The following is a 26,690-nucleotide window of genomic DNA, read 5'->3' on the forward strand; positions in this document are numbered from 1 at the left end:
TTCAATTGTATAATTGCGACCTCTTTCTGTTTTCGCAGCTTTGTCTGCATGAGCAATAAAAAACATGTATTTTTGTTTATATTTTTTATTTTTTCTTGCTGTCAATGTCTTTTATGTGATGTTACATCCAAAATAAAACGTTCTTATGTTCTTTGATCAGCCCAGTTTTTTAAGGTACTCTATGATAGTTTCCTTTTCTCCATTATTTTCCTGTTTTTTACATTGCTTTTCTCATTACTCTGTCCTCAGTCTCAACAGAATAAATGGCAACATTAAAGCTGTTTTCCTTAAATGGCAGCTGAATGCTTTTAACAGTAAATGTAACCTCTTTGCAAAATCTAGATGGCCTTCATATCCATCTTTTCAGTGTGAGCCACATTAAGAAGTAATCACTTAAGAGGAACTTCAGCAGGGTTTCATCAAACTCTGATTATAACACTTGGTGAAGACAACTTTTCCTCACCCAATCAACATGAAGCCAAAACTCAACCGGTCACCTAAACTCAACATGGCCTATCCTCTTTCACCACCACATGTCACTCCTGCACACATGGTTCCCTTCACACATTAAACATGCCTCACTAACGACTCACCGGAGGTTCGCAGCAGTTAGCTGGGGAATGTGTTTTCCATTTGAACCACGGTTCACTTGGAAACTGATCTTGGGTGCTGGGACTGAGTCAGAACCTGTTGATGCCATTTCTGATCTGAGTAAGCTGAAACAGGTCAGGGGAAAGTGAACAAGAACACAGGGGAAAGATTGCTGCTAACTCAAATCAAGTTTAATTGGATTGGGGAAATTGTGAAGCAGGAAGTTTGTCTTTCCCATTAGAGAGTGATTTTGGATGGTTTGGATGTTTTTTTAATGGCATATATGTGATGTTTAATATTACTGTTATTATTTTTGTTGTATTTATTGTTTTAAACATTTTTTAAAATCTGTTTTCTACCTCTTTAGTTTATTGTCCTGCTGTAACATGTCAGTTTCCCCTCCGCTGATCAATAAACTCTTGTCTTATTTTATGTTCAAATTTGTAGACATCCATTAGTTTTTTTCCCAGCACACGTGAATTCCAACACACACAAAATTTACATTTCAACCATAAAGCATACTAACCCTTCACAATATTTTACTTAAGCCCGCAGTGACATAAAAATACGAAACCAGTGGGAACCAGTGTGCCAGCATGTGTCATTTCATGGACCATTACCTTGCTGTATCACTCACCAGAGATCGTCCAATTGCGTTGACAGACTGTTAGTTTCTATTATTATAGTATTGTGTTGCCGTTGTGACACTGACCACACGCAATGCTATAATTCATGCAGTCAGTTTGATGAAGCTTGAGAGGAACTAGTCCATCCTACTTTGCCCCCCTTTTCAGTCGCCCCTTCCTCTTCCATCCCTCCTTGGGCTGCAACTGTTGGAGCTCCCAGTAATCAGTCTGTCCCATTTGGCTTGGATTACATGTCAGAGGGACTTTAGTGGCTCTAGAGGAAAATGCACAGACCTTCTCCATCCTGAGGGCAAAATACAAAAAGAAACCAGGACATCTATAGAGCCCCAAAGTGTACAACATTTAATAAATAATCCAGTGAATAAACTGTGTGACATGAACCAATACATTATAAATAATTAAATAAATTATTAAAACTGAAATTTTATCTTATCCTTATTTTCATATTAACAGTTTTATTGTAGGCTAGTTCTTTTTTTTATTGCCACTTAAAATGTTTATATTTCATAAGAGCATCATAATGGCAAAGCTGTTCCATTGGTTAATGCAAACACATTACCTGAGTTATAGTTCATCTTCATTTTGAATATGTCCTGTAGAGGCTCTGTGAAGCATGGCCTTTAGAATCTGTCTTCATCTGTTCTTGTAAAGCCTTGAAGGAGGATTGTTTGTGAGTTCAACTAATCATTTCTACCAGGAAACAGTATTTATACATATTCACTGTCAAAAAAAGTCTGTACTTAGAAAAGCATGGTGTGTCAAGGCATGTAGGCCTAACTTTGCCTGACTCATTACTCAAGCCACTCAGGCATAATATTTAGTTGTCTGTCCATGTGTGCACATCAGACACACATGCAGGGGATAGAGTAGGAGCCTAAAATTGTTAGCTGTTGAGTCTGCCAGTTCAAGAGAGGCAGTGAGCATGTGATTGGCTGACTAGTGACATCGCTATCATGTAAAACAATACATAAAACTGGAATAACCACTTTGTGGTTGTATGGCGCCGCAAACCAGTCAAGTTGCACTTACAGGTTACAACCATGTCTGTAAAAACATGGATGCTTCACACACATCTTCCCCTCGGCAGCACAGTGCCCAAGATTGGAGTCATCAATTCAGTATCTGACCAAATGTCTCCTCTTCTGTTCCTGAGACATGATGTTGAGTAGTGGCTAGGAAAGTGTTTTTGCATAACATCATGATGTCACAGTGAAGTTGACCTTTGACCCTTTGGATATAGAATGTCATCACATCATCATCATATCCTGTTAGATATTTGTGTGAAATCTAGTCATAATTAGTGTATGAATTCCTGAGTTATGGCCAAAAAACATGTTTTGTGAGGTCACAGTGACCTTGACCTTTGACCTTCAACCACAGAATTCTAATCAGTTCATTGCTTAGTCCAAGTGGACATTTTTGCTAAATTTGAAAAAGGTCCCTCAAGGTATTCTTGAAATATGGCATCCACAACAATCAGACAGACGCAAGGTCACAGTGACCTTGACCTTTGACCACCAAATTCAAGTCCAAGTAGATGTTTGGATTGGATTTAAGAGCTTTATTATTGGTTTTACTGCTTGTCTGATGTAGGAATTTTGCAAATTCACATTAAGTATAGTACAGTATATGTATTAGTATACAAGGATCATTCAGTATTTCTCAGATCTGTACAATTCAGTCCTGGTGCACTGTCGGTCTTGTCACCATGAGCTACATTACCAGGGCTTTTTTAATACCATACCCACGTTCAATTAGTTCCCCCCATCCACCCTCAAACCCCCATCTGCATGACTACTTTATTACTCTCAAGTGCAATATCATGACATGTTTACCTTCACTTAGGTTTACTGTACACACAATTCAATGTCTGGTCATCTAAACAAATACTGTCCAAAGAAAAAAAGCCTCCATCTTCAGTCACAGTTCACAACTCTGAAGACAGTGTCGACTAAGGTATAGTACAATGAACAAAGGGCTTTTAGGGAAGGTCATTCTGTGGTGATGGCTAATATTGAACAGCCTCTCAAGTTTCCTGAATCCTGCTAACTGCTGATTTACCAGAGTCATATTTAATTTTGTGTGACAGCTGACCTGGCTCTGCCAAACAAAAATCTGCCTACCAGCACAGGACTATTCATGCTACTGGACAGAGCAAGTCTAGCATTAATAGTCTGGCACAGAACTTCCTTATAACACCACAACTTGGTGTTCTTACACTTTTGGATTAAACAAGATGCTAATTATTTATCTGGCAAACTTAAGAAATACTAGTATGAAGATTGTGTTATCTTTCTACAGAGCCAGTCCTTCCTGTTTCCAGTCTTTATGCTAAGCCAATGACTGCAGCCTATATAATGATAGACAAGGCCTCCTCCTCCCACTGTACAAAAGTGAAGCCAAAATATCCCAGATACCGGCGCTGCCATCTTGCCCTAGTGACATCATTTGGAGCCACGGTCTGCGCATTAGCAATCTCTGCTGTTCCCGCCTTCCAACCTAATTGTCAGCAGCTCCATAGATTGGAATGACATCAACCCCCCATTTTAAAGCATCAAATAAATTATTAACACCAAACTTAGCATAAAAACACTTGAACATACAGCAGCATGATAAGAACTACCTAAAATTACAGAAACCATCATCCTTGGGAAAAATGTATTGGATGTTTATTATAATTTTTTAGTCTGGCCCATGTCCCATTTGCAAACATGACAGGGGGCGGGGTTTATGACCTATACTGCAGCCAGCCACCAGGGGGCGATCGAGATGTTTTGGCTTCACTTTCAGGGGGTTGTCATGTCATTATATAGTCTATGTACTAAGCTAAGACAACCAGCTGCTGACTGTAGCCTTATATTGAAGGTACATGAGAGTGTTATCTATCATCTCATCTAACTCTCAGCAAGAAAGTTAATGGGCATATTATCCAAAACTTCATAGTTCAAAATGACTGACTTACTGTACTTGGTGCTCAAATCTCAGTGTATTACAGTGTTGTACAGTTTGGTGGCAGGTTGTGCTTTCCAAGGGTGAGAGCCTTTTCAGTTCTGATTAGCCTTTAGCATATTTTAAATGTATGTTCCCTATCCATATCCAGTCTAAGAGGGAAACGTGTTTTCAACCTGGTTTTCAACAAAGGCCGCAATGTGATCTTCAGGGCAGTAGCATGCCATCAATTTATGTGCTCTGAAGTGCTTGTTTTTGCCACTGATATGCTCAGATTATTATATGTATCTCTATATGTGTCTAACAGCATTATGTAGTATGTATAACCATATAACTGCATGTATACAGTACAACCTATAGAAAAATGAAGTGTTTATCTTTACCTTCCACTTGATCCACTCTGTCTGTATTGTCTTCCTGAAACAATTGAGCTAGCATGACATCAGTAGGAGAAAATGTTTAATCTATTGGAAGGTCTGGTCTATAATGTTGTCAGAGTGAGTGTCAGTAATGAGTGTCAGTAACAAAAACAAGCACTTTTAATGGACGTACATTGATGGTGCACCGAAGATTACATTGCTGCCAGTTTTATGGCTACTGGTCGCAACAATCTCTCTCAATACTGAACCAATTTCAAAAACTGTTGCTCCCATTTGTCAATTAGGCATAAAAACATGGGAAAATAGGGTCCAGGTTAAAAAAGTACGTAAGTGTCCCTTGAATGACGCGCTGCATGAATACACCTGATGGTGAGTAATTTGTCGAAAGTACCTCACAATGGAATCGACCTTCCTTTTGCCCTTCTTACCCTTTTAAACTAGCATAGCATTGATATCGTAACAACGCCCCATTCACATAGATATTGTACCATAGAGCCATCTTGGCTTTAACTAAAATAAAACCTAGAAAAAGACAAATTATTTACAGGCTAAAAAAGGACAACTAATGGAAATATACTTACAAAAAACAGCTAAAAACAACAAATGTACAACATCAGCGGACACCTGAAACAGTTCCCAGGCACTTGTGATGCAAATCAGACATAATGACACATTTAAGAATATAGGACAATAACATAATACCATGTACAGTTGTTATGTGGACATTAAAATACAACCTTTAGTGAGAATACCTTCATTTAAAGTAATACTACAGCATGAAGCTCAGTATGCTAGTGGTTAGTAACAATGTACAATCTGTACCTGAACGTAACAGATGAAGTTGGTGATATACATACGTTTAGCACAGTAAACTTTTTGCTCCTTCAAATACTTTCTCCAGAAAGAAAGAAAACAAATCGGTGTTAGGGTTCCTCAGTTGGCAGCCGAGTACATAAAGTATGCTTTGACAAATTCAGACCAAATCGGTGCAGCACAGCACGATGTTCAATGAGCAGAGTAATGCATGCTTATACTTAAACAAGCTGATTAATGCAAACGCTGAATCCTGGGTTTCACCTTTACATTGCAGTAATCCGAAACTTTTCCGCTTTCCCTCTGTCTGATCATCCCACATCCTTTGACTTATGTCTCCACTGACTTGCCTTTTATCCAGGGGTCATTGTTGCAAACAATGAGGAAACAAGACACCCTTTTTCTTTCCTCTCTGGCAGGTTTCCCCTCACTTATTCACCTGTTTGAAGGATTGTCAGTCGCAAGAATCACTGCCGTGGATAAACACAGTGTCTATCGAGGGTGCAAAAAGTGTAATATCGATGTAGTAACACAATCTTTGAAGATACCCTGAGAAATAAAGCAAACAAGATAGAAAACCCTGGGTTTTTGTTTTGCATCCTGATTGTTCTGTGTGTTTTTTTTGGTTGGAATTTGTGCGCTGGCTGACAGTGATTTGCTAGTTCCTGCATGCTTTTTATGGTTAAGGTAGCATTTCACCATCTATAGCACACACGGCAAATTATATAGATTTTAGACACAGTTTCTAAAATCACAGAGTTACCTTAAATTGGCTACTAATAATGAGATTAAACAATACAGATGCAGCCACCTAGAATTTCCCATTACTCAGTGATACGGCCCAGGCAGATCCGTCGTGGATCCCCGCTGGGACCTTTCCAGGTCCTTGGCTGGAATGAAATTCCCTTCAATGTTGTAGTGAACATGAGGCCAACTCGTAACACCCCTAAGCAAGACCAGTTGTATATTTACCAGACAGATTATGATAGTGATTATGGAAGCTGAAGCGATCTACTGTGCCTGACATTAGCTGTTCTTATTCTATTTGATGTATATGAGAGAGTTTTCCCCCCAGACAGAGCATGTATGATGATTATATGGCTGGGAGTTGACTGGTAACTGACTAGCAGCCGAAAGTCCATCGGATGTGAGAGGAAATTCTAGGTGGCCGCATCCGTACATGGTCCGCTCATGAGAGTGTTCCACACAGTATATGGCAGGATCTGAAGTTCTCCGTCCTCTACAATGAATAAGAATGTAAATGTATACATGATCTGTGTGCGTGTGTGTTTGTATTGTACATGCATGCATGGTTACATACTGTATGACTGCGTGTGTGTGTATATATGCATGGTATGTGCATGGTGTCTGCCTATGTACATACAGTATACACGTGGTGACTCAAGGTTTGAATTCCACATCCTTCCCTTTTCTGGGTCAGTATGAAGGAGTCTGTGCGGGGGCTCCTGTGTTATGCAGATAGGCCCGAGCACATAGAGCAGTGTCTCATGTTGCCTCGGTCAACGACCTGCCCCGCAGACCACCTAGTTGACAAAGTCCAGCCAGTGGCTCTGATAGCACTTGTCGGAAAAAGGAAGAGTCTGCAAGAACCACTGATTACTTCCATGTGTGCTGCAGCTCAATGTCTTGAAAGTAATACAAGTATTTAAAATAAGAGTAAATAGCTGGACTTTTGTTTTTGCTGAAGGAGAACAGGTTCATTTGAAAAGCATCCAAGCATCCTTCCTCAGGTTGTCATATTTTGCAAAGGTCCGGATCCTCTGTGGTATGCAGGCCACATCAGGCAACAGTAACAGACACGAGCCATTTGACAACTTAAATTCAAAAAATATAGCATGGCATGTAAATAATGTTGCTTGTCAGGTAAGGTCTCCAGACGTTTACTTCTCTTTGGTAGCATAGATTTGTGAAGTAACATTTAAAGATACAACACTGGCTTTTGAATGTTATAAGTAAGGGACAAACTGACAATGAGTAAAGACGCAGAGGATCAGAGTTGTAGGAATGAAAGAGCCAGGTATCCACACTGAATTAAGTCTAAAAAGCGCACTGCTACTCCGCGGTGGTGTGGAAAGGCAGGTGGATATCCAGGCACACATATGGAATGATTATAGACAATTTCCTTCCACATAGGCCTTACACTGTGTTGATTTTAAAATGTGAGAATGAACTATTATGAGGACATCCTGATGGCTATGTGAAGGATTTTGGCTTGATTAGGTATGGTGATAATTCAGTTTTTGTCTAATTTCTGGAATCTCCCTGTCTCATCCTTTCATTGAACATAAAACAATTGTTGAGATTTGACTGCTGGCTTCATGAGGGAATAGTTTACAGCAGTTGTGGCATGAATTATGGTGAGAGGGAGGCCATGGAGGAATATTAAGATTAAGGTTCAGGTGGTTTGCTCACTGTTAAGCTTAAATCACACTACAGAAGTGGCGGTGGGCTTTACAGCACTCGGGCTCAGCACCAGACTCTGGGCGATGTCATCACGGTTGATCTTGCGCAGTGCCGTGCACAGCGTGTCGATGCTGGCGCAGTCCTTGCTCGCCCAGTCAGACAGGAGCGCACGGACAGGATGCTCTTCCTGCCGGAAGGTGGCGATTCGCTCCTCCTCGTATCCCAGAAGGCCCGCCAGGTTGCACCAGTCACTGTCTTCCATGTGGTTGCAGTCGTCTCCTTCGCTGCCCATGTACAGCAGCTTCTCTACTTTCTCTCTGGTGTGGAGAGGAAGGAGCAAACAAGGCTCTTCATCCATGGTGACGACTGTGGAGGGAAAGAACAAGTTCATTTGGTTATTTGAATATTCATTACTTAAGTATATTCAGGTCCATGTGATTTTAAAAGAATGCTAATTTTTTAAGAGCAACAGCTAAGAATGCTATGCTGTTGATATATTTTAAAAATGAATCATTCAAGTAAAGGAATATTCTGATAGTACCTAAAAGTTTAAAGTGTCTCTAAATACTCCCTAAAAAGGATGGAGGGTTCATTTCCTGCAGCAGCAGCAGCAGCAGTGGTCTATACAAGCAGCTTATAGCGACCAATATTTACCAGGCCAGATGTACCAGAAATGTGCTGACCTTTGATGCCAGTTTTAACATAGTGACCGTGTAACTACAACCTCTGGGTCCGTCATGTGATGCCACTGTAATTCAATTCACTTCAATACTATTTTATTTATTTGGCCCAGTATCACAAATCACAATTTGCCTCAAAGGACTTTACAGCATACAACATCCCTCTGTCCTTGGACCCTCACAGTGGATGAGAGAACACCAAAAGAAACCTTTAAAGGAGAAAAAACTGCAACCTCCGGGTCCCTCCCATGATGCCATTGGGCCCTTTCACTTGTGTTTGGAAAGAGATGACTTAAAATCAAGGCAAATCTTTTTTTTAAAGTGTCACAACCCCTGTAAAATGACTCGTTTCTCTATCAGGGTTTAATCCATTTTGTCCAATAACACTGGAAAGTCTAGAAAAAGATGCACAATTAAATAACTTTGATATTTACATTTATTGTTGGGCTGTGACCTCTAGTGGCTGTGTTATTTATGATGGTAGCAAAGGAGGAAGTCTGGTGACGTAAAAATAAAGAGCAACAAATCTGTGTAGGGATGTGGGGGTCAGGATGGTGGCTGGGTCAAACAAACACAGGACTTTCACCCACGAGACTACTGTTCATGTTCTGGGTGACACCAAAAGATGGTGACAGCCGACATGCTAAACGCAAGGCTTCAAAATGGGAGTCCACAAACCAATAGGAAACATTAGGATAGCTACGTCCGTTATTTTATACAGTCTATGTTTACAATGTTAAGCATGTGTTTAGACCTTAAACCATTCCTTTTGCTGGTACTCTCCAACAGTCAACGACTTTTTCTGTCATTGAGGTTGTGTTGAAAAAAGCACTATGGGTAGCTGCACTGCATGAACAGGGATAGCCTCTCTGTCCGTGAAAACATCATTACAGAAAATCCATGTAAAAGATGCTTGTTCAGCCACACTGTCTGATTGTCAACAGGAGTGCTTGTTTAGCACCCAAAACGCCGCTACACATCCCACCTATTACCTGTTTATTACCACTATGCAAACCTAGACACACTGTTGCTGAATGTTAATTTCTCCTGCTTGCAACACTTTGTTTTCCTCCTACTACCATAACCTGGACAAGCATGTGCTTTTAAAGTCCTGACTTCTCTCAAACTGGTTTGTCAGGACAGGACTGGAAACTGCCAGGAGCACATGCTGCCAAAAGAACAAACACTGTAGCTCTGTCAGTGCTGTAATCCCTGTTTGCTGATTTGCTACAGTAAGTTTGAAAGGTTGTATTCCAGGTGGAGCTGATGAAGCCACCAAACGCTTCATTCCTGAGGGGAAATTCTTTTCTTTTGACTGACATGGTGGGACAGTTCACAGGGTGCAGTATGTGTACACTCACATTAAGACAACAGACTTATTTATGGATTCGAAGAAACTCATTATCAGGGGAATTTGGCCCCAAATAAACACTGGCTTTTGTGTGTAAATGTGCTTACGCCCAATTTAAGTGCGATAGTTTGATAAATGAGGGCTATTGTATTTCTTGTTAAGAAGGGAGTGGCTTTTGTTTAGGTGCAGGTAGCGTGTTACCTGTCTGTGCCTGAGTCTGGCCCTGCTGCTCCTGCAGACTTTGGCTGTCCACAGAAATGCCGCTGTCACTGTGCAGCTTCTCGCCCTCAGGTGATGGCGTCTGGTTCTGGTTGGCTGTGCAGTTGTTGGCGCCTTGCTTGTTCTGCTTGCAGCTGTTCCACCTGAGCGAAAGGGAGTCAAAAGAGAGGATAATCTCAACTCAACTAAAACACAATAAATAAACAATACTGCTGAAACAAGCTGTGAACACGACATTGACATTCTGTCATCTAGTTGGTGTGGCAAATCCGTTAGCAAACAGTTGACTACATCCAGCAGACACGGAGCAACATTAGTATTTATTTTAAGTCATGTTTCTGGCAACCTGACGAATGTAACTCCAATATTCACTCCCTTTATAGCTCTGTTTTTGGGCTCCACCAATTCCTGGGGGAAATATCTGGCTCTTATCTGTGACGTCCCCAACAACCTCTGTAGTCTCGTTTAGCAACTTGTTAGCAACCAGCCTTTTTTACAACATTTTAATGTTTCAAAATTCATGGATGAGATAAACTAAGCACAAAAAGTAAGGAAATTTGTGTTCGGTAGATTATATCTTTGTTGTAACATTCTTGGAGCAGACACCAACTGACCACTATAGCAGGGCCCATGCTCACAGGTGCTGTCAATGAGGTGCTAATCAGGTACCTGATTGACAGCACCTGGGGGTACCAGAAGCTCAAAACAAGAGGCAATAGCAACAGCAAAAAAAGCTGTTGTTGGTGGCACTGGCAGAGAAGATTTGGCAAGTTTTGGGCGCAACCCACATACTCAGCTCTGCTGCTCATCCCACAAATGCATGTTCCTTCCAAATGTGGCACCATTTTAAAGGTAAATAAACAGGCTTTCCAACTGTATAAGATTTATTGCCAAGAAGAAAAACAAAGAAATAATCTACCAAACCTCTACCTACCTCTGTGGTTGAACAATAAATCTGAAGGGTCACAAGATGATTAGGAAAATAATTTATATTCCATTTACTGAAATTTGTTAGGATACTTTAATCAAAAATCCTTCATATTTAACAATCTAAGATCTGTCATGCTTGTTCTTCTGGAAACTCCGTGCTCTGTGCTTTAAATTTATTTTTGTTGTTCACCTCTACTCTGTCCTCACCTCTTGAAGATGATGAAGGCCACCAGGCCGACCACAACAGCAGCCAGGATGGAGCAGTAAATGGGGATGAGTTTGTCATTCAGATGGTGGATCGGCTCTTTGGAATCACCATTAGTGACGGTGGTGGTGGTGTCTGGAGTACTTGGTGGGAGGTCGTCTGTTTCATCATATTCTCCATACATGGGCGTGAAGTTGCTTGTATAGTTTGTGGGAGACACTGAATCATCGTAAACTGTGGGAGCTGTGAGAATGAACCAAACGAAGTAGTTAATAGGTGTTAAAACATCTTTAATCAAATCAAAGCACTTATTTCTTTAGAGACTTTAAAATGGCAGCACAGAGAAAATTACACCATCAGTAGCAGCAGGTGGAGAAAACAGGCTGTAGACTCTTTGATACCGGCTGATCAGGAAATTTTTAGCTTGGGGATCAAATTGAAAAGTTGTATCCAAGATTTAAGTATGGTTAGAAGTTTATCTTCAAGCTAGTGTCACTTTTATATATCTCTATCCTCCATAACCGTTCTAACCATAAACGTCTCTCACATACAACACGTACAACCAGCACACCCACACATTACATCCCACATCACTTGGGTCATTTCCCCACCTCCCCAGGGAGCCATTAACATAGGGAAGAGCAAGTATGTCCATCCAGTCCTGCCCACTTTCCTCCGACCATTAACACTAAGCAGACATGTTCACTCCACACTGCGGATGTTGAAACCTATCCTCGCCTGTCACTTACTTACAGTTACTCACATCATCAACAGGAAATCATCCCGTTGCCTTCTAAGGGCTCTAAAAACCTCAGGAGAGCTGCTGGATGCAAGGCGGCCATTTTTTTCACTAATGAGGTGATAACATTGTTAATGAGAGCTAATTTAGATGGATGTACGAGCGACTGTGGGGCTTTTAGCCAAAGGAATTTTAAGGATGTGATAAGTACTTAATGGCAACACCAATACACTGAACATCCCATTAACTTATTATGCTGGAGGTCCATCATTCTTAATCCTTAACCTTTTTAAGCCATTGATTTTTATTTCACTAAAAATAAAGTCTTATGATGATGTTGGTGTCATTTTACTCTGAGGCTTACCAGGAAAAGATGTAACCCTGCAGGAATATCCACTTCACTGTGCAAGTTTCATTTGACATGTGATACTTGGCGAGGACATTTGCGTGCTGTGTTTTTGAGTGTCAAGTATTCAAATGGTCATAAAGTTCAGTCAGGAAGACAATACTTTTCATGCTCATGCTATAAGATTTCTTTCTCACCCTGCCATTCACTACTAGCACATATGCTCACTCACTATCTCTAGGTGTCATTGTCTGGGTCTGTCAATGGAGTCATCAGCCAATTCACAATTAACCAATAGCACGGCGAGACACCTTCTCTGTCAGCCTATCATCTTACTACTCCTCATTTTAGTAGTAGTAGCAGATCTTTCTTGCTGCAGCCGACAAGCCCTCCACCTCCCCATCACCACCCAGTCTTTACAAATTCATCAGCCTCAGCAGCCATCAGCCTCAGAGTCATCAGCTGCCACCACCACTAGTATCTGGACTCCATGGGAGATTTATCCCGCTGCCGCCCAGATGTCCCTCAATCACAAAATATCTCCCTCTGGTGTTAATCAGCACAAATCATCTGTTAATCTGGACACTCATATTCTGTATTAAATATTATCTTTACTTAATTTTTCTGTCTCTCCTGATTGAACTGCCTGTTTGTCTTGCTTGTTTGCATCAGTCTTGATCCATCTTTATACTTAGACCAATCAGTGAAGCCTCCTCCTGCTGGGCTCAATGAGCTGTGACTATCAGGTGCTTTCAGCTCACTCAGCACGTTACTTATAATGGGCTAGCTAAGGCCAGTGATGTCACATAAGCCAGTATGGTTTGTGCTTGATGACTACAAGTTTAAACCCCTAACTGCTCAAGGTGCCTGTCCAAGGCAGCCCCCTCACTCTGACATCTCTCAATTTAATACATGTATAGATCCTGTTTGTGCATGTGTGTGTATTTCGGGCCTGTGTGTGTATGACAACAGAGTGGAAAAAATTGTAATTTTCCCTTGGGGATGTATATCTTTTTCTTCTTCTATTCTGAGATGCCAAATCAGGTATTTGAAGCCGAAACATGATGTTTTCCTAACCTTAACCAAGTGTTTTTTGTGCCTAAACATAACCACACATTAACTACAGTGTTATCACAACCTAAAATTGAAAATTGAAATGTAAAGAAAAGTTTCAACATGTCCATGGTTTGTAGAAATGTACAAGCCAACATTTATTCTGGCGACTGGCTTAACAGACCTCAGCAGCCCACTCCTCATCTCTTCTTGAGGCTAGCAGCTTGAGGCTACATTAGCTGCTACCAGCATAACACACCACAGTCTCCAATTGGATTGTTGCCAGTTGATTTGCACTGTAGGAAATGTAGGTGCCATGTTCTGCCACATCACTTTTGATCAGTTTTCCTAAACTGTCTGTTACAAATCTGACAATGTTATAGAAGCGCAATACTAAATGGGTCGAGTACTCTTCCTTAAATTACCAATATATTGGGCTGCACTTGAATACAGTGTCTCAGAAACACGAAATACATACAAACAGGCTTCTGATGATGCACTGCAGCAAATCAATTTTCTTCCCGTCTTCTTCAATATCCCCCAACAGAGAAGCACAGATACATACCTACACACCACACACCACCACCTACATACCATCGCCACCATGGCTTGTCTTTCTCTACCCAACTGTTTTTGACCCCTATGAACACACACACACACACACACACACACACGAAACCAGACACCATTCATTGACAGAAATCTTCTTTGTCCAGCACAAATGCCGCCTCCTCTTCTCTTCATCCTTCAATCATCTCTCTGTTTTACCAAAGGCTATACTTCTGCTCACTCCAGTCAGACATTTCCTCTCCTGTCAATCAACCATATGGTCATTTCGGCGCCACCTTTTTTCATTGCATCTTTTTCACCTCCCCCTGAGCTCCTCCGCTGATGGTAAAACACAACATCATTGTTGTCCAACCCTCCTGGTTATATCTTTTATTCCTTTTGTTCATTAACCATTCATCTCATCCATCATCCATCCTTTACTCTCTACATTACTGGGCTCTCCCTCCCTCTATCAACAGTTAAAACAGGGCCCTAAGTGCCTTTACAGAACCTCTCACATTGGATTGTCTGGTCTCAGAGGGGCGTGACCTTCTCCTGCTGAGCTCAGCTTGTTTCCACTTTGCAGAGATCCCAGTGGTTACTGGACCGCTGCTCTGAGTCAGGGTTGAGACATGTTTTAATGATCGGTACAACAGCAACTCCTGTATACTGTACCCTTAAGTCACCAGCTACTTGTATTTAGTCATCTCCATCCACGTATCAGAAATTAAATGACTGTTAGAAATAAATATATGTGTTCATTTTCAGGAAACAGTGCTGAGAAATCAATGTCGAGAAAAAACTAGAGAGCTCATCACATAAAATTGCTGCTTGCATTATGTGCATGGAGGGTACAGACGCACTGTTTCATCATACTGATTTAGCAAACTCAAATAAATTCAAACCATGGAGCGTACATTTAAAATGAGAGGAGACAATATATTGCATGAAATAATAGAAATGTGGGTTAGAATGCATCTCTGTCCTGTGAAAACCATGTAAATCCATATTTGGTGATTTTTTAAAAGAAATTCCAGATTAAAGGTTCTTCTTTGGGTTCAGACATTTCTCTCTGTCTTAGGCTAAAAGAACTAATTGAATGAGTTTAGAAAAATCACCATCACTAAACTTAATGTAAGGACTTGACATTTTTTTAGATATGTGATTTTCACTGGACAGCAACAATATGGATATTCCCTGCCCAAGGACGAGATATTGCTCTGTGGCATCACTGACTATGTTTACATGCATAAAATGTTCCGTTTTTTGCTCTCATTCAAAAAACAAACAAACAAAATCCTACTGAGCTGTTTACATGGCTAACAAAAATGACTATTCCACTAATATTCCTGTTTACATACAGCCGTGTTTTGCTGTGTGATGGCTGTGTTTGGCAGGGGTCAGAGCTCTATCACAGGGTTAGTCAACTAAAATTCAAAGAGGTCCAGTTAGAGAAAATTTCCTAATGCAAAGGTCCAGAACATCATAATGTCTAACTTGCGATATGATTTATTTTGATATACACTGAAGTAGCCTAATAGTTGTATCAACGTGTGCGTGTAATCAACATCTGACAAATCAAATAAAGAAAGTATCAAAATGTGTCAAAACTTTTGGTTTTCAAAATAGAAGTTTTCCATCTGTGCATGGTGGACTTGTTCGACGGTGCAAATACAGCTTCCCTCTTTTATTCCTTCGACAAACTTCTTGAAAAGGTCGGCGTTGTGATCAGGGTGTAGGGCTATTTGTTTAAGGACTAGAGTGCACCTATGTACTATGTATGTAACCACTGTTCCTACAGTGTAAAGTTTACTTAGATCAGTCAAGTATGACAACCTACAAAGTATGTTTTGCTGCTTTTTCATCTTTACTTGTGAATAAATAAGCTACGAAAGAATAATTAATTCACTGTGCAACCACCAAAGTCAAAGGCAACCACCAGCAGCTACCGGCAACTTTTAAAGTGGATTATTTTCTTGCATGTTACTAGTCAGTGCGTTGACGTTGTGTGTATCCTATTTCCTCATTTGCAGAAAAAAATTGTCAGAGAGTCTCCAACTCTGATTGCGATATTTGCACATATCTAAAATCCTGTTGATACCAAAGTCTTTCTTAATGTTTAAAAGTAGGTGTGTTTCTCCTTTAGATCCGAATGCATGCATCGAGGCATACATCTCCCTCCCACACATATCCCTCTGCAAACTGTTGGCAAGTTAATTTGTGCACAACCATGGATGTGTGCAACCAACAGAGCTGCTGTACACAGGCAAGAGGTTGTGTGTTGCAAACTGCCATAAAAACACCAATTAAACACATATTCGTAATGCTCCTAAAACCTGAATAACCCTGGCAAATCTCAGATGTCTTAATTGGAAAATGCCTCATTCGGAATAAGGGAACAATCACACCGAGATGAAACACTAGAAACGCGACGCCAGTAAAACCATTGTTTTCCTATGATACGGCGCGTCTGACTGGCATTCAGGAGTCTTTTTAGACAGCCGTTTTTCCGGCGTCTTTTTAGACGCTCATTTTTGTAGACGAAAGTTAAAATATTTTCAACTGTTTGAGTGTCAGATGCCAGTAGCTAGTGTGCATTGAATAAGTCTCTAGCATCTCATTTCTGTGTGATCACCCCCTAAGGCCTAATTCAGGATATCCAAATGGAATATGCTGTTTACATGACCCGTATAAACTAATATATAAAACGAAATATTAGTGTGCACGTAAACATAGTCAGGGTTTGTTTTATTTTCTCCTCCACTGTTAATTTATATTACTGTACTTTATGACATTAATCTTAACACTATATGTCATACAGTATATATTTGATCAAGATGACAATATTAGGCCTACAGTATGTTCAAGTCTGGATAAAGTCCTCTATGATACTCTTTCCCTGATCCTTACACCCAAAGAGGACCCACACTTGTACGACATCTATTGCACGTCTGTCCGTCCTGGAAGAGGGATCCCTCCTCAGTTGCTCTTCCTGAGGTTTCTACCGTTTTTTTTTTCCCCGTTAAAGGGGTTTTTTTTGGGGGAGTTTTTCCTTATCCGCTGTGAGGGTCTTAAGGACAGAGGGATGTCGTATGCTGTAAAGCCCTGTGAGGCAAATTGTGATTTGTGATATTGGGCTTTATAAATAAAATTGAATTGAAATTGAACTTACACCTCACAGTGCTTCCATATACTGTAAAGCAAAATGTACCAGCAGCCTGTCATTACCATCATAAAAACTAAAAGATGTGGAGCTGTTACACTAACAGGTTCAGCCAGCTGTAACTCTTGTAAACAAACTGCTTTTTGTTGTTATCGTTAAGCATTATTCGGATGTTAGTGAAATTACTGGAATTTTCCTCCCGGCTTTGTCTGTTAATGACTAACATGTGACTGGAAATCCGGGCACAGGCGTGCTTGCCAGCATTGAATGAGTAATTATATAGAGAGAACCTGCTGATCTCACATATGCATGCAGTGAGAGTGAGTGTGTAATTTGTCTTCAAAGTGAGGGTTTATGTGTACAGTATGTGTGGGGTATTCTACAGCAGTAGCCACGCCTGAGTTAAGCTCCTCATTTCCACCTCTTACAAACAGGTGTTGCTGCTGTTTCCACACCATATACTTTACAAGCCGACTTTGGAGTTAAGCAGAGAGGAAAAGGAGGGGCTTCCAACACGAGTCACTTGATTTTTTTATTATATATCATTAAGTCTGAGCACAGCCGCGTCTGCTGCCACGACCTGCCCAACAAAACCTGAAAGGTCTCACCAGTGATGGACATTTTTTAAGTGATGGCTCCCCCCATAATTAAAATTACATATTTTTCCTCTGACCTGTAGTGCTACGTATGAGTCTAGATTGTTTTGGTGTGAGTTGCTAAGTGATGGAGATATCAACACTCAGGAACACTCAGGAAGTGTGCATCTACTCATGGACGAGAGGCTCGTGCTTGTGATAGCACAAGATATAAACGCTGTAACCTTAGTTAGCTCAGTGATGCTAGGTGAGCTAGCAGTAGATGCACACTTCCTCCAGCATGATGAGTTGTATAGTGGGCGTAGTACGGTAGAGAGAAAATAGTTCCTACATGAAACTGCTCACAACAAGGTCTGTGGATTACCTTGAGTAACCGGGTCATGATTTCTGGAAAGAGACATTGCTGTTGAGTTTTTTATTTATTTTTTGGCACTTTGAACACCACAAGCTGAGTGCTGTTTAGTTCCATTATATTTAAGAGAAGGCAGACATTTCTATGGCTGATATCTCCAACACTCTGTAACTCACACCAAAATAATCTAGACTGACAAACAGCACTACAGATAAGAGGGAAAATATTATATATATTGGGGGGGATCTGTCCCTTTAAAGTATCACAGCACACAGCTACACAAGCACAAGTGAAGGGTTAAATAAAGATTATTGAAGAATGCTGTTGCCTTCCCTCTTTTTTCACACCTTTCTCTTTTCTCCTTGAGGCCTCCAGTTGGTTCCTACCTTACATGACCCATCTCATTTTTCTGCCCTCCTGCTCCAGATTGAACAAACCCCTGAATGTGTATGCATGTTTGTGAATTTGTACAGGGCGCATGTCTGCACACGCCTGTGCCTTTGTGTGTGTGTGTGTGTGTGTGTGTGTGTGTGTGTGTGTGTGCGTGTGCGTGTGCGTGTGTGTGCCTGTTCTGCGGCAGAATGTGATCAGCACTCGTAGAGGTCAACCAGAGAAACCCGAGAGTGCAGAGGAGTAACTCCATCGCTTTTATCGACCGGGCCCCATTCTCAGCATCTGTTCGCTCTCTCTGCTCTCTCAAGCTTTCTCCATCTCTTTCTTTCTCTACTCTCTACTCTCCGTCCTGTGTGCTGCTCACATATGTCATTTATGTTCTACAGTTATTCAGTTTAGCTATGGGTTTGTCATCTTTTTGTGTAAATTTTGGGCACCACGATACAATAAAGGACGCCTTTAACAAGACATACTTTTTGAAAGGCTTAATTATGCTTTATAGATCAACTATAAAGATCATATTTTGGATTGCCAGGTTGTGAAGAATTAGTTTGACTGGTGTTTATACTTTCTGTTAAGATAATAATGCAGTTAACCACATGTTTTCTGACTATTATGAGTAATTAGTAATCATTGATAAATGAGTAATAAGTCATAATTAAGATCCTCTGGAGCCTTTTTTATAAATATATGTGGTCATGTCCAATCATTCTAAGAGATTTTTTTTTACAATATGGCAACCTCAAAGTCTTATTGATGACTTAAAACTGATCTACAAAGCACTGATAAATTATTTATTACCAATAAATGAACCCTTAATAATGAATGCCTGATTAGAAAGTGGTACCACACATTAACATTAACATTAATCTGAATTGTGCTGCTGCTGTGTGCAAATGGTTGTATTTTTTCTTCTTGTGTCTTTATTTTAAGACCTAGGGCTCTAGTTTCCCGGTGCAGCACAGGGTGGCGCAGGGTGGCAAACCCCACACAGAGCTAGTTTCAAGCAGCGCAACCCGAGGCGCGCTCAGTTTGGTAGTTTGGCAGACCAAGGTGTGTTGAGATGGGTGTGGCGGCGCAGCAGGGGGAGGTGTCGACAGATCCAGCTTGGCGCAGTGACAGTTTCGTGCCAAAAGACTTCGCCGAAGGTGCGCTAAAAGCTCGCCAGCTGAAACCAGGTCTACTGTCAGCGCAGGCGGAGCGCAGTCGGTGTGAGTGGAAGTTTGGCTGACCGGCAGACAGTGCGCACACGTCACCAAAACCTCACAGGCAGGTTTCCAGAATATCAGGCACATTAACAATGCAATAAATAACCACAAAAACACTATGCAATGCAACTATCTGCAATCAGCACATAAATGTATCTCTATATCGACTGCCCCGTCACATCTGATGTCAGATCAAAGGGGATTGGCACTGTTTGGCACCGTTTGGCACATTTGGCACGCGTAATGGAAACCCAACCTGATTTGATTAACATAGCTGCAAACTAATGAGTTCACATCCCTCTGAGCAAACCACAAACAGCCACAGCATCAGATAGGGAGTATATATTCAGCAACTGTCATCTTAGAAAAGTCAAAAGAAAAGAAACAGAGTGAGACTGCGAGAGAGAAAGAGAGAGCGCGCACACGAGAGAAACGCAACATTGATTTACAATTGTGGTGACCTCCTCCCAGGCTACCTTTGCATCATCAGCCCGTGGAGGTCTGCTTGCAGTTCCGTATATTCAGACACTGCGAGCTTGGACCTCCCGGACCAAAACATCAGTTTCCTCCTGGGAGAAGTTTGGCCGTCTGGTGCCCCCGCCTCGCCCGGTCTGCGAAACTAGAGCCCATAGAATTGCAGATAAACGTACAAACTACAGCAGATGAATAGAAATACTTCAGCCAGATAGCTAGTTTAAACCAAACAGTCTAATATTATCATCATGAATAAGCATAAAATATAGAAAAAGGCAGCTCTTTGTGATGTATTGCAAACTGTTTGCCAGCCATGGGTGGATTATGAGACAATGGACCCCTGGGCACAGACATTTAAAGTGCCCCACTATTGCTCCTACATAACACACAGACACTGGGGTTGTTTTGTGTCTCTTTGTGATTTTTTTGTCCCTTTTTGTTGTTATTTTGTGTCTCTTGGTTCGGTCTCTTTGCATTTCTTTGTTTTTTTTGTCATTTTATTTAAGTGACATTTTGCAGGGGAAGGCCGGGAGAGCCCCTGATATTTTGAGCCCTGGGCCTGTGTCCGATAGACCCCTTCAGTAGCCCATAAATAATGCCAGCCATAACCTAATCACTGGAATTTCAGTACAGAATTTTGACACGCATGTTGCAGAAAACTGCAAAACCATCTTTCACTGTCAAAGAAATGATGCATCAAATGAGCCAACAACATTTCATGAATGCCACATCGAATTAAATCAGCTCTAGAGCACTATGCCAGATAGAAAGATAAATATCACTGAGAGAAATTCTTGGCTTAGCAGAGGCACAATCCCCCAACACATACTGTAAATCCTCAAGAGGACGGGACCTTGACTCCCGAAGCAGAACTTTTGGCGAAGAATGAACGGCACGAGCGAAAGCGCAAGTGTTGTGTTCACCCTTGGACCAGAGCGCTCCACTCATGCCAAATCACTTCCAAAAATGTCTCCTGGAATGTGAAAGGGGCAAATTCCTGGGGGACGGCGGGCGACTCCAGGAGATTGAGTCATTGCCACAAGGGGTCGATTCTTGTTTCGCAGCGGAGAAGGAGACATGGTCGACTTTAAAACTTCCTTCATTGTTACAATGCTTGTACTGTGTGGTGCAGGGAGCAAAAGGGTTAAAGAGAGAAGGTCAGCTGTGGCCATCGAGCCCAAGTCAGCGGAGATATAAGTCAGTAGATGTGTGGAGACGAAGCTATAGCCACACAATGAGTGACTGTGCAATACAAAGACTGGGAATTGTCTAGTCAGACTGGGGTTGGTCGATTCTTCACAGCTATTGATGTGGTAATGCTTTGGACGCAGGAAATCAGAAATGTCGATGGCATTTTTCCCTTTATCATTTTCTCCCATTTGTCCTTCTCTCTTTATCCGTCTGTCATGTGCTGGAACTGACCAATCATTCATCACCTCCTACGCACACTGATTGCCCAATCATAGATTAGCAACCATTGGAAATATGCACAAGCTGAAGTGGTGCACAGGGCTCAAGACAAAGCAGCACAATATTTAGAGAGTTAAGAGGGTGCTGTCTTTTCTTAACCTTTGCAAAACCAAAAATACAAGAGCAAAAGTTTAAGAGATGGTTTTATGTGTGTTTGTGTTTGCCTCCGCATAGGCTGCAAATGTTAGCATGTTTGGAAAACTAGCTTGCTACCTACAGCAGTAAGGCAACAGTAGACAACGTGAAGTTAAAGGTTTTACCCAAGCCTCTGAGAACGGCACCAGGTTTTGAAGCCATTTTTACATAGTGGTCAAACGTGGAATTACATCATCCAGGTCCGTCACCAGATGCTATGGGGCCCAACAAGACTTTTTCCCATAGACTTACATTGTGAAAGAGATGCCTGTAAATCAGTGGACACAATTTTTTGAGTGTCACAACCTCCACAAAATTACTTGTTTCATTATCAGGATTTGACCCATATGGTCCAATAACATTTCAAAAGTCTAGGAGAGCCCCACAATGAAATCACTTTATTCTCAATAAAGTTAGCTGAGAGCTAAACGAATTGGCCAGTGAAAGACAGCAACCTAGCCGCCACAAGTCCCTAGTACACTTGCTCTATGGGCTACACTATGTAGTGATTTCATACGGCAGAAATTAAGCTTTTTTGGCTTCATGCCCCACTAAGCAGTCTTCATAAGAATGAACAGGGCCTCACCTCCAATGCTGTATCCAGTTCTCTTTATACATCCATGATTTCACCACTGCGTGATGGTCAGTTCTGGATGCAAGGCAAGGTATGACCCACCCTCCTCTGCTTTACTCTGCCTCTGATTGGCTAACCTGGTATTCTTACCCTATCCCAAACCAACAGACATTTTTCACAGCAGACACTTTGAATTGTCATGGTGTGAAACGCACAGGTGAAACTGATGACATGAACTAATTAGCTAACTAGCTACAGCTGATTGAATCTGCCACAGACAGTTGTCATTTCAGCAGGCTTTTGTCGACCTCTGTCTGAATCCAAGTGTTTCGAAATTTGCCATGAATTTTAACTAGTCAGTGTGCTACTTCTATCCTTGTGAGCTGCAAATGTTCTTTGATAGAATAAAAAGCTTAACAGGCGTAGCAACAGGGCCGGGTCAGCTGCACATGCACCCGTCTGTTGACATAAATCAACATGAGAAATCTCCCCTTCATTCATTCCCAGCTCCTGTTTCCCTCCTTTTCTCCTTCAATCCCTCCACGTTCTCCCTTCCTCTGTCTTTCTGTCTTGATTTAGTTGAACCGCTCTGGCCCTGAGTGCTTTGCATGGGGCTAGTTAGCAGATTCCGCTTTCTGATTTCTGGAGGGCAGCCTGTCGATCGTTAAGGTTAACCAAACTCAGGAAGGAAACAACTCATTCCTCCTACTCATCTATCAATTCAATTCAATAACCAAATGCACTTGGTCCAGGCACCCACCCCTGCACCCTCTTGCTTCCTCTTAAACCACACCCACTCAACCTTCATCCTTCCATATGCTGTCTCACATCTGTAATGTTCAATAAGTCATCTTATTGATTTCAATCCGAGCTTAGGAGCAGGAGTATCGGTGCCCGTCTGTATACGACTCTATGTGTGTTTTGTGACTCACATTTGAGTAATCCTGTAAACATCCTTTCTGTGCATGCATGTGCTTGAATAAAATGACTGCATGTGTGCTGCAAACCTCAACCTGTTGCCCTTGGTGCCACAGGACCAAAAACCAAGACTCTGGGTGATAGGTCAGCCCACATATGCGCAGCCGATGCTGGGTACAATCTCAAACAAGAACAGGGTCAAGGAGTGAAAACCTCTGTTTCCCACTAGCCTTGAGGGCTTGTAGCCAAAACCTCAGGCTGATAAGAACAGGCTGCCTCTACTCTGTCAAACTCAAGCACCGCTCACTCACTTTAACCAGGATCTGAAAGGGCCATGTCACAGTGTGTTAGCATTGGCTGACCATTCCTACTGATAGTGCATTTCCAAATAATCTCTCAGTGGGATTGACAGTCATTACCCTGTAACCAATCCCACTGTATCATTAGCCATGTAGCATGCAAGTTTCATAGTCAGCCCTCTGCAAAGCCGCTCCCTCTCTTTATTCCTGTTGCCTAGGGATTGCATCTATAAACTACTCAATTGTTTTCCCACCTACGTAACAAACATAATTACTGCCTCAATTATGTTATGTTGTTTCCAGAGTTAATGAAATGCTACAGTGCTTTTTTGAACTGCAAAGAGTGTAATGTTCAGGACTGTGATAAAAGTTCTGAGTCCTGCATATGTTTTGGCAAACAAAAGTACTTTGGTTAAGGTTCGTAAAAGATTGCAGTTTTGGAAAAATGTTAAAGTTATACTACCTAGGATTGTCAGTTAGATACTCACTAGCAAAGTGGAACTAAAAGCCAACACCAGATTCACTTTCATTTGAAGTTTCGACTCCTATATATGCATTATTTCGGCTTTGTGCCTGTTGCTTACGGTCTTGCACTGGTCACTAGCTTTTAATAAAGCCGTGACCTCACCTCGCTATGCGAAGATATTGTGCTATGCGAAGATATTGTGCTGACAGAACGGATAATTTGTAGGAACAAAGTATGTTCTCAGAGAACATTTTACTGATACATTTTGCAACTTGCAAGATTCTTTAAAGTCTTTGCTTTAACGTATCATTATAAAGTAAATGTTGACTGCACAATAATAATGACACCATCAGCGTTTAGATTGGTTCCCTATAAGTCTCGCATTCACTTTCCAATTCTGTGTGCCAGCAGGCATGATCTCCTGGGGAAATGATGGACTGATTTACAGAACAAAGGAAGTACGTCAACTATTGCACAGCCAAGACAGGAACAGGATAGCACATTTATTTTCCCCGATAGCTATCAGTAGTGTTGCCCATTTATCAAACAGTATCATTGTAAGTTCTTACTATCCCCAGTAGCAGAAATGGCAGACAGTGGAACAAGCAAAGTAACTGTGGAAGCCGTGGTAAATGGTCTGTACTTGTATAGTGCCTTTCTAGTCTTCCGACCACTCAGAGCGCTCTTACACTACGTCACATTCACCCATTCACACACACATTAACACACTGGTGGCTGAGGCGATTATACATGGTGTCACCTGCTTCTCGGTAACCATTCACATGCTCTCACACACCAATGAAACAGCCATCAGGAGCAATGTGGGGGTCAGTATCTTGCTCAAGAATACTTGGGGATCAAATCGTTGATCCCCCGATTAGTGGACGACCTGCTCTACCTTTGAGCCACAGCTGTCCCGAGTAACTAGGCTCCTAGGAAAACGGAAAGTTGTCTTTGTGACAGCAGCCGCAACAAACTTTTCTTTATTTGAAACAAAAACAAAAGATCAATAATTTCGAGCAGACGAAGGTGATCCACAGTGTTGGTTTGTCTTAGCTGATTTATTTCACTTCTAAGGGTGGATAATAACAGCACTGATTAACTTCACTTGTCTCATTGTTGTTGTGACCCCTGTCAGGATTGTTGGGATTATGCCATGTTGTTCAGCGCACATCCCCAAGGGAAACTCACACTGCCTGATCTTCCCACAAAGACCCCTCCTGTGACCTTCAACCTCTGACCCCGGCCTGCAGAGGAGTGGAAGTCATATAACACTTCTTTAGATAAGCATCTTGCCTTCAAACCCTCAACTCTGGGGGTCTAGCGTGACAAAGTCTGGTCGGTAAAAGAATTTTTTACCATCAGAGAGATGAGGAGAGTAAAGTTTTTTTCCCCGTAAGACTCAAAACAAACCATTAATCCCTTTGGAAGTGTGGGAGGAAATTGGATTTTCACCCCACATAACAGCTGAGCTTGTATACACATGGCCTAAACTCAAATATAATCCCAACAATAACAGAAGTAAATCCATCTTTCTCTCTAAGAATAACCTACAGTATCATCAAGGTGATGTTCCGGTCCCCCCACCTTCAGTTAAACTATGTCTCCAATGTCTCAAGTTACGACTTGTCTTTTCAGGGGCAATGGCCTTCTCCTCTGGCTCCCTCCACCCTCCTGACTGCGTTTAGCCTTCAGGCCTGTGTCGCCTGACTCCAAAACGCTAATGGATATGGACGTCTGGCAGCATTACAGATTTGTAAGTGCTGATAAAGCTTGTGCTTCAGTAAAAAGATTACATTAGAAATAAAGAGCACATGATTGGGTTAGAGCGAGGAGTAACATATGACGATGAAGGCCATACACCGTGAGCTGTGTGCCTGGAATTACAGCTAATTCACATTCATCATGACGTATACTGCGTTAGTTATCTAAAGGATGTTTTAGTGTTGGAGCTCTGGCTTCTTATATCTTGATCCTGGATGAATCATCTCTTCATCCACCACTCTTCTCTTTCAAACCACAAGTTGAATCAAGCTGCATTAAAGCATCATCCTCAATGGAAGATGGGTTTTACAGCAGAGGGGCACTTGGTAAAAAACATCAATACATGTTGTGTCCACTTCTGCTTATCAAATAACCTTATCTGTTTGTGGTATTTTCCTGGGTTCTCATAAATCTGAGCAGACACATGCAATTTATTAATCTTTTATGTAACATTAACTCACACAGTATGTTGTAATCAGAGCGTTAAAGCCCAGACACACCAAATAACATAAAAAGAGCTTGTGGCGATGAAGGCTGACTGTTGCGTCGCCTCATGTCACCTTTGTCTCAGCCAAAAAGTTGTACTTGAACAAAGACTACAGCCAACTGCCAACTAGCACGTACAGTATGTTCTGCACCTGCGTGAGAGGAAATAACTGTCCATACTAGCAGGTGGTGGTCTGTATCCATCATTAAAAAGGGTAACCAGAAGACAACAGGACGATTCAAGACGCCACTTCGCCAGCTAGCACATTAACAACACAACCCCATGTTGAGAGAACAAATGATATTTACTGTGCATTAGCAAACAATAACACAATCATTAACCATTTCTGCTAAAGCGTTCAATAGCTAAAACTTATAACTTCACTTATAATCTAATATAACAAGTTTCCTTTGATCTCACACCCTCTTGAATTAAGTTGTTGTTTACTTTCCTCACTTTCGTTTCATCAATCATGCACTGAGCTGAACTGCCAATCAACGTGATTTCACACAATG

At 41.5% G+C, this 26,690-nt stretch overlaps 1 protein-coding gene across 1 annotated transcript in view; it reads right to left on the reverse strand.

Annotated features, from left to right (window-relative positions):
• Nucleotides 1-2,784: 2,784 nt before the first annotated feature.
• The window catches only part of ngfrb (nerve growth factor receptor b), a 43,105-nt gene continuing 19,199 nt past the window's right edge, over nucleotides 2,785-26,690 (reverse strand). The window contains exons 4-6 of the mRNA XM_033612040.2: nucleotides 11,192-11,432; nucleotides 10,037-10,197; nucleotides 2,785-8,170 (exon numbers count right to left, since the gene is read on the reverse strand). Of these exons, the coding sequence (XP_033467931.2) occupies nucleotides 7,827-8,170; nucleotides 10,037-10,197; nucleotides 11,192-11,432 (746 nt within the window). The 3' untranslated portion in view covers nucleotides 2,785-7,826. The remainder of the gene's footprint in view (nucleotides 8,171-10,036; nucleotides 10,198-11,191; nucleotides 11,433-26,690) is intronic.

Source organism: Epinephelus lanceolatus, chromosome 21 (genome assembly GCF_041903045.1).
Source record: "Epinephelus lanceolatus isolate andai-2023 chromosome 21, ASM4190304v1, whole genome shotgun sequence".
Lineage (NCBI taxonomy): Eukaryota > Metazoa > Chordata > Actinopteri > Perciformes > Serranidae > Epinephelus > Epinephelus lanceolatus.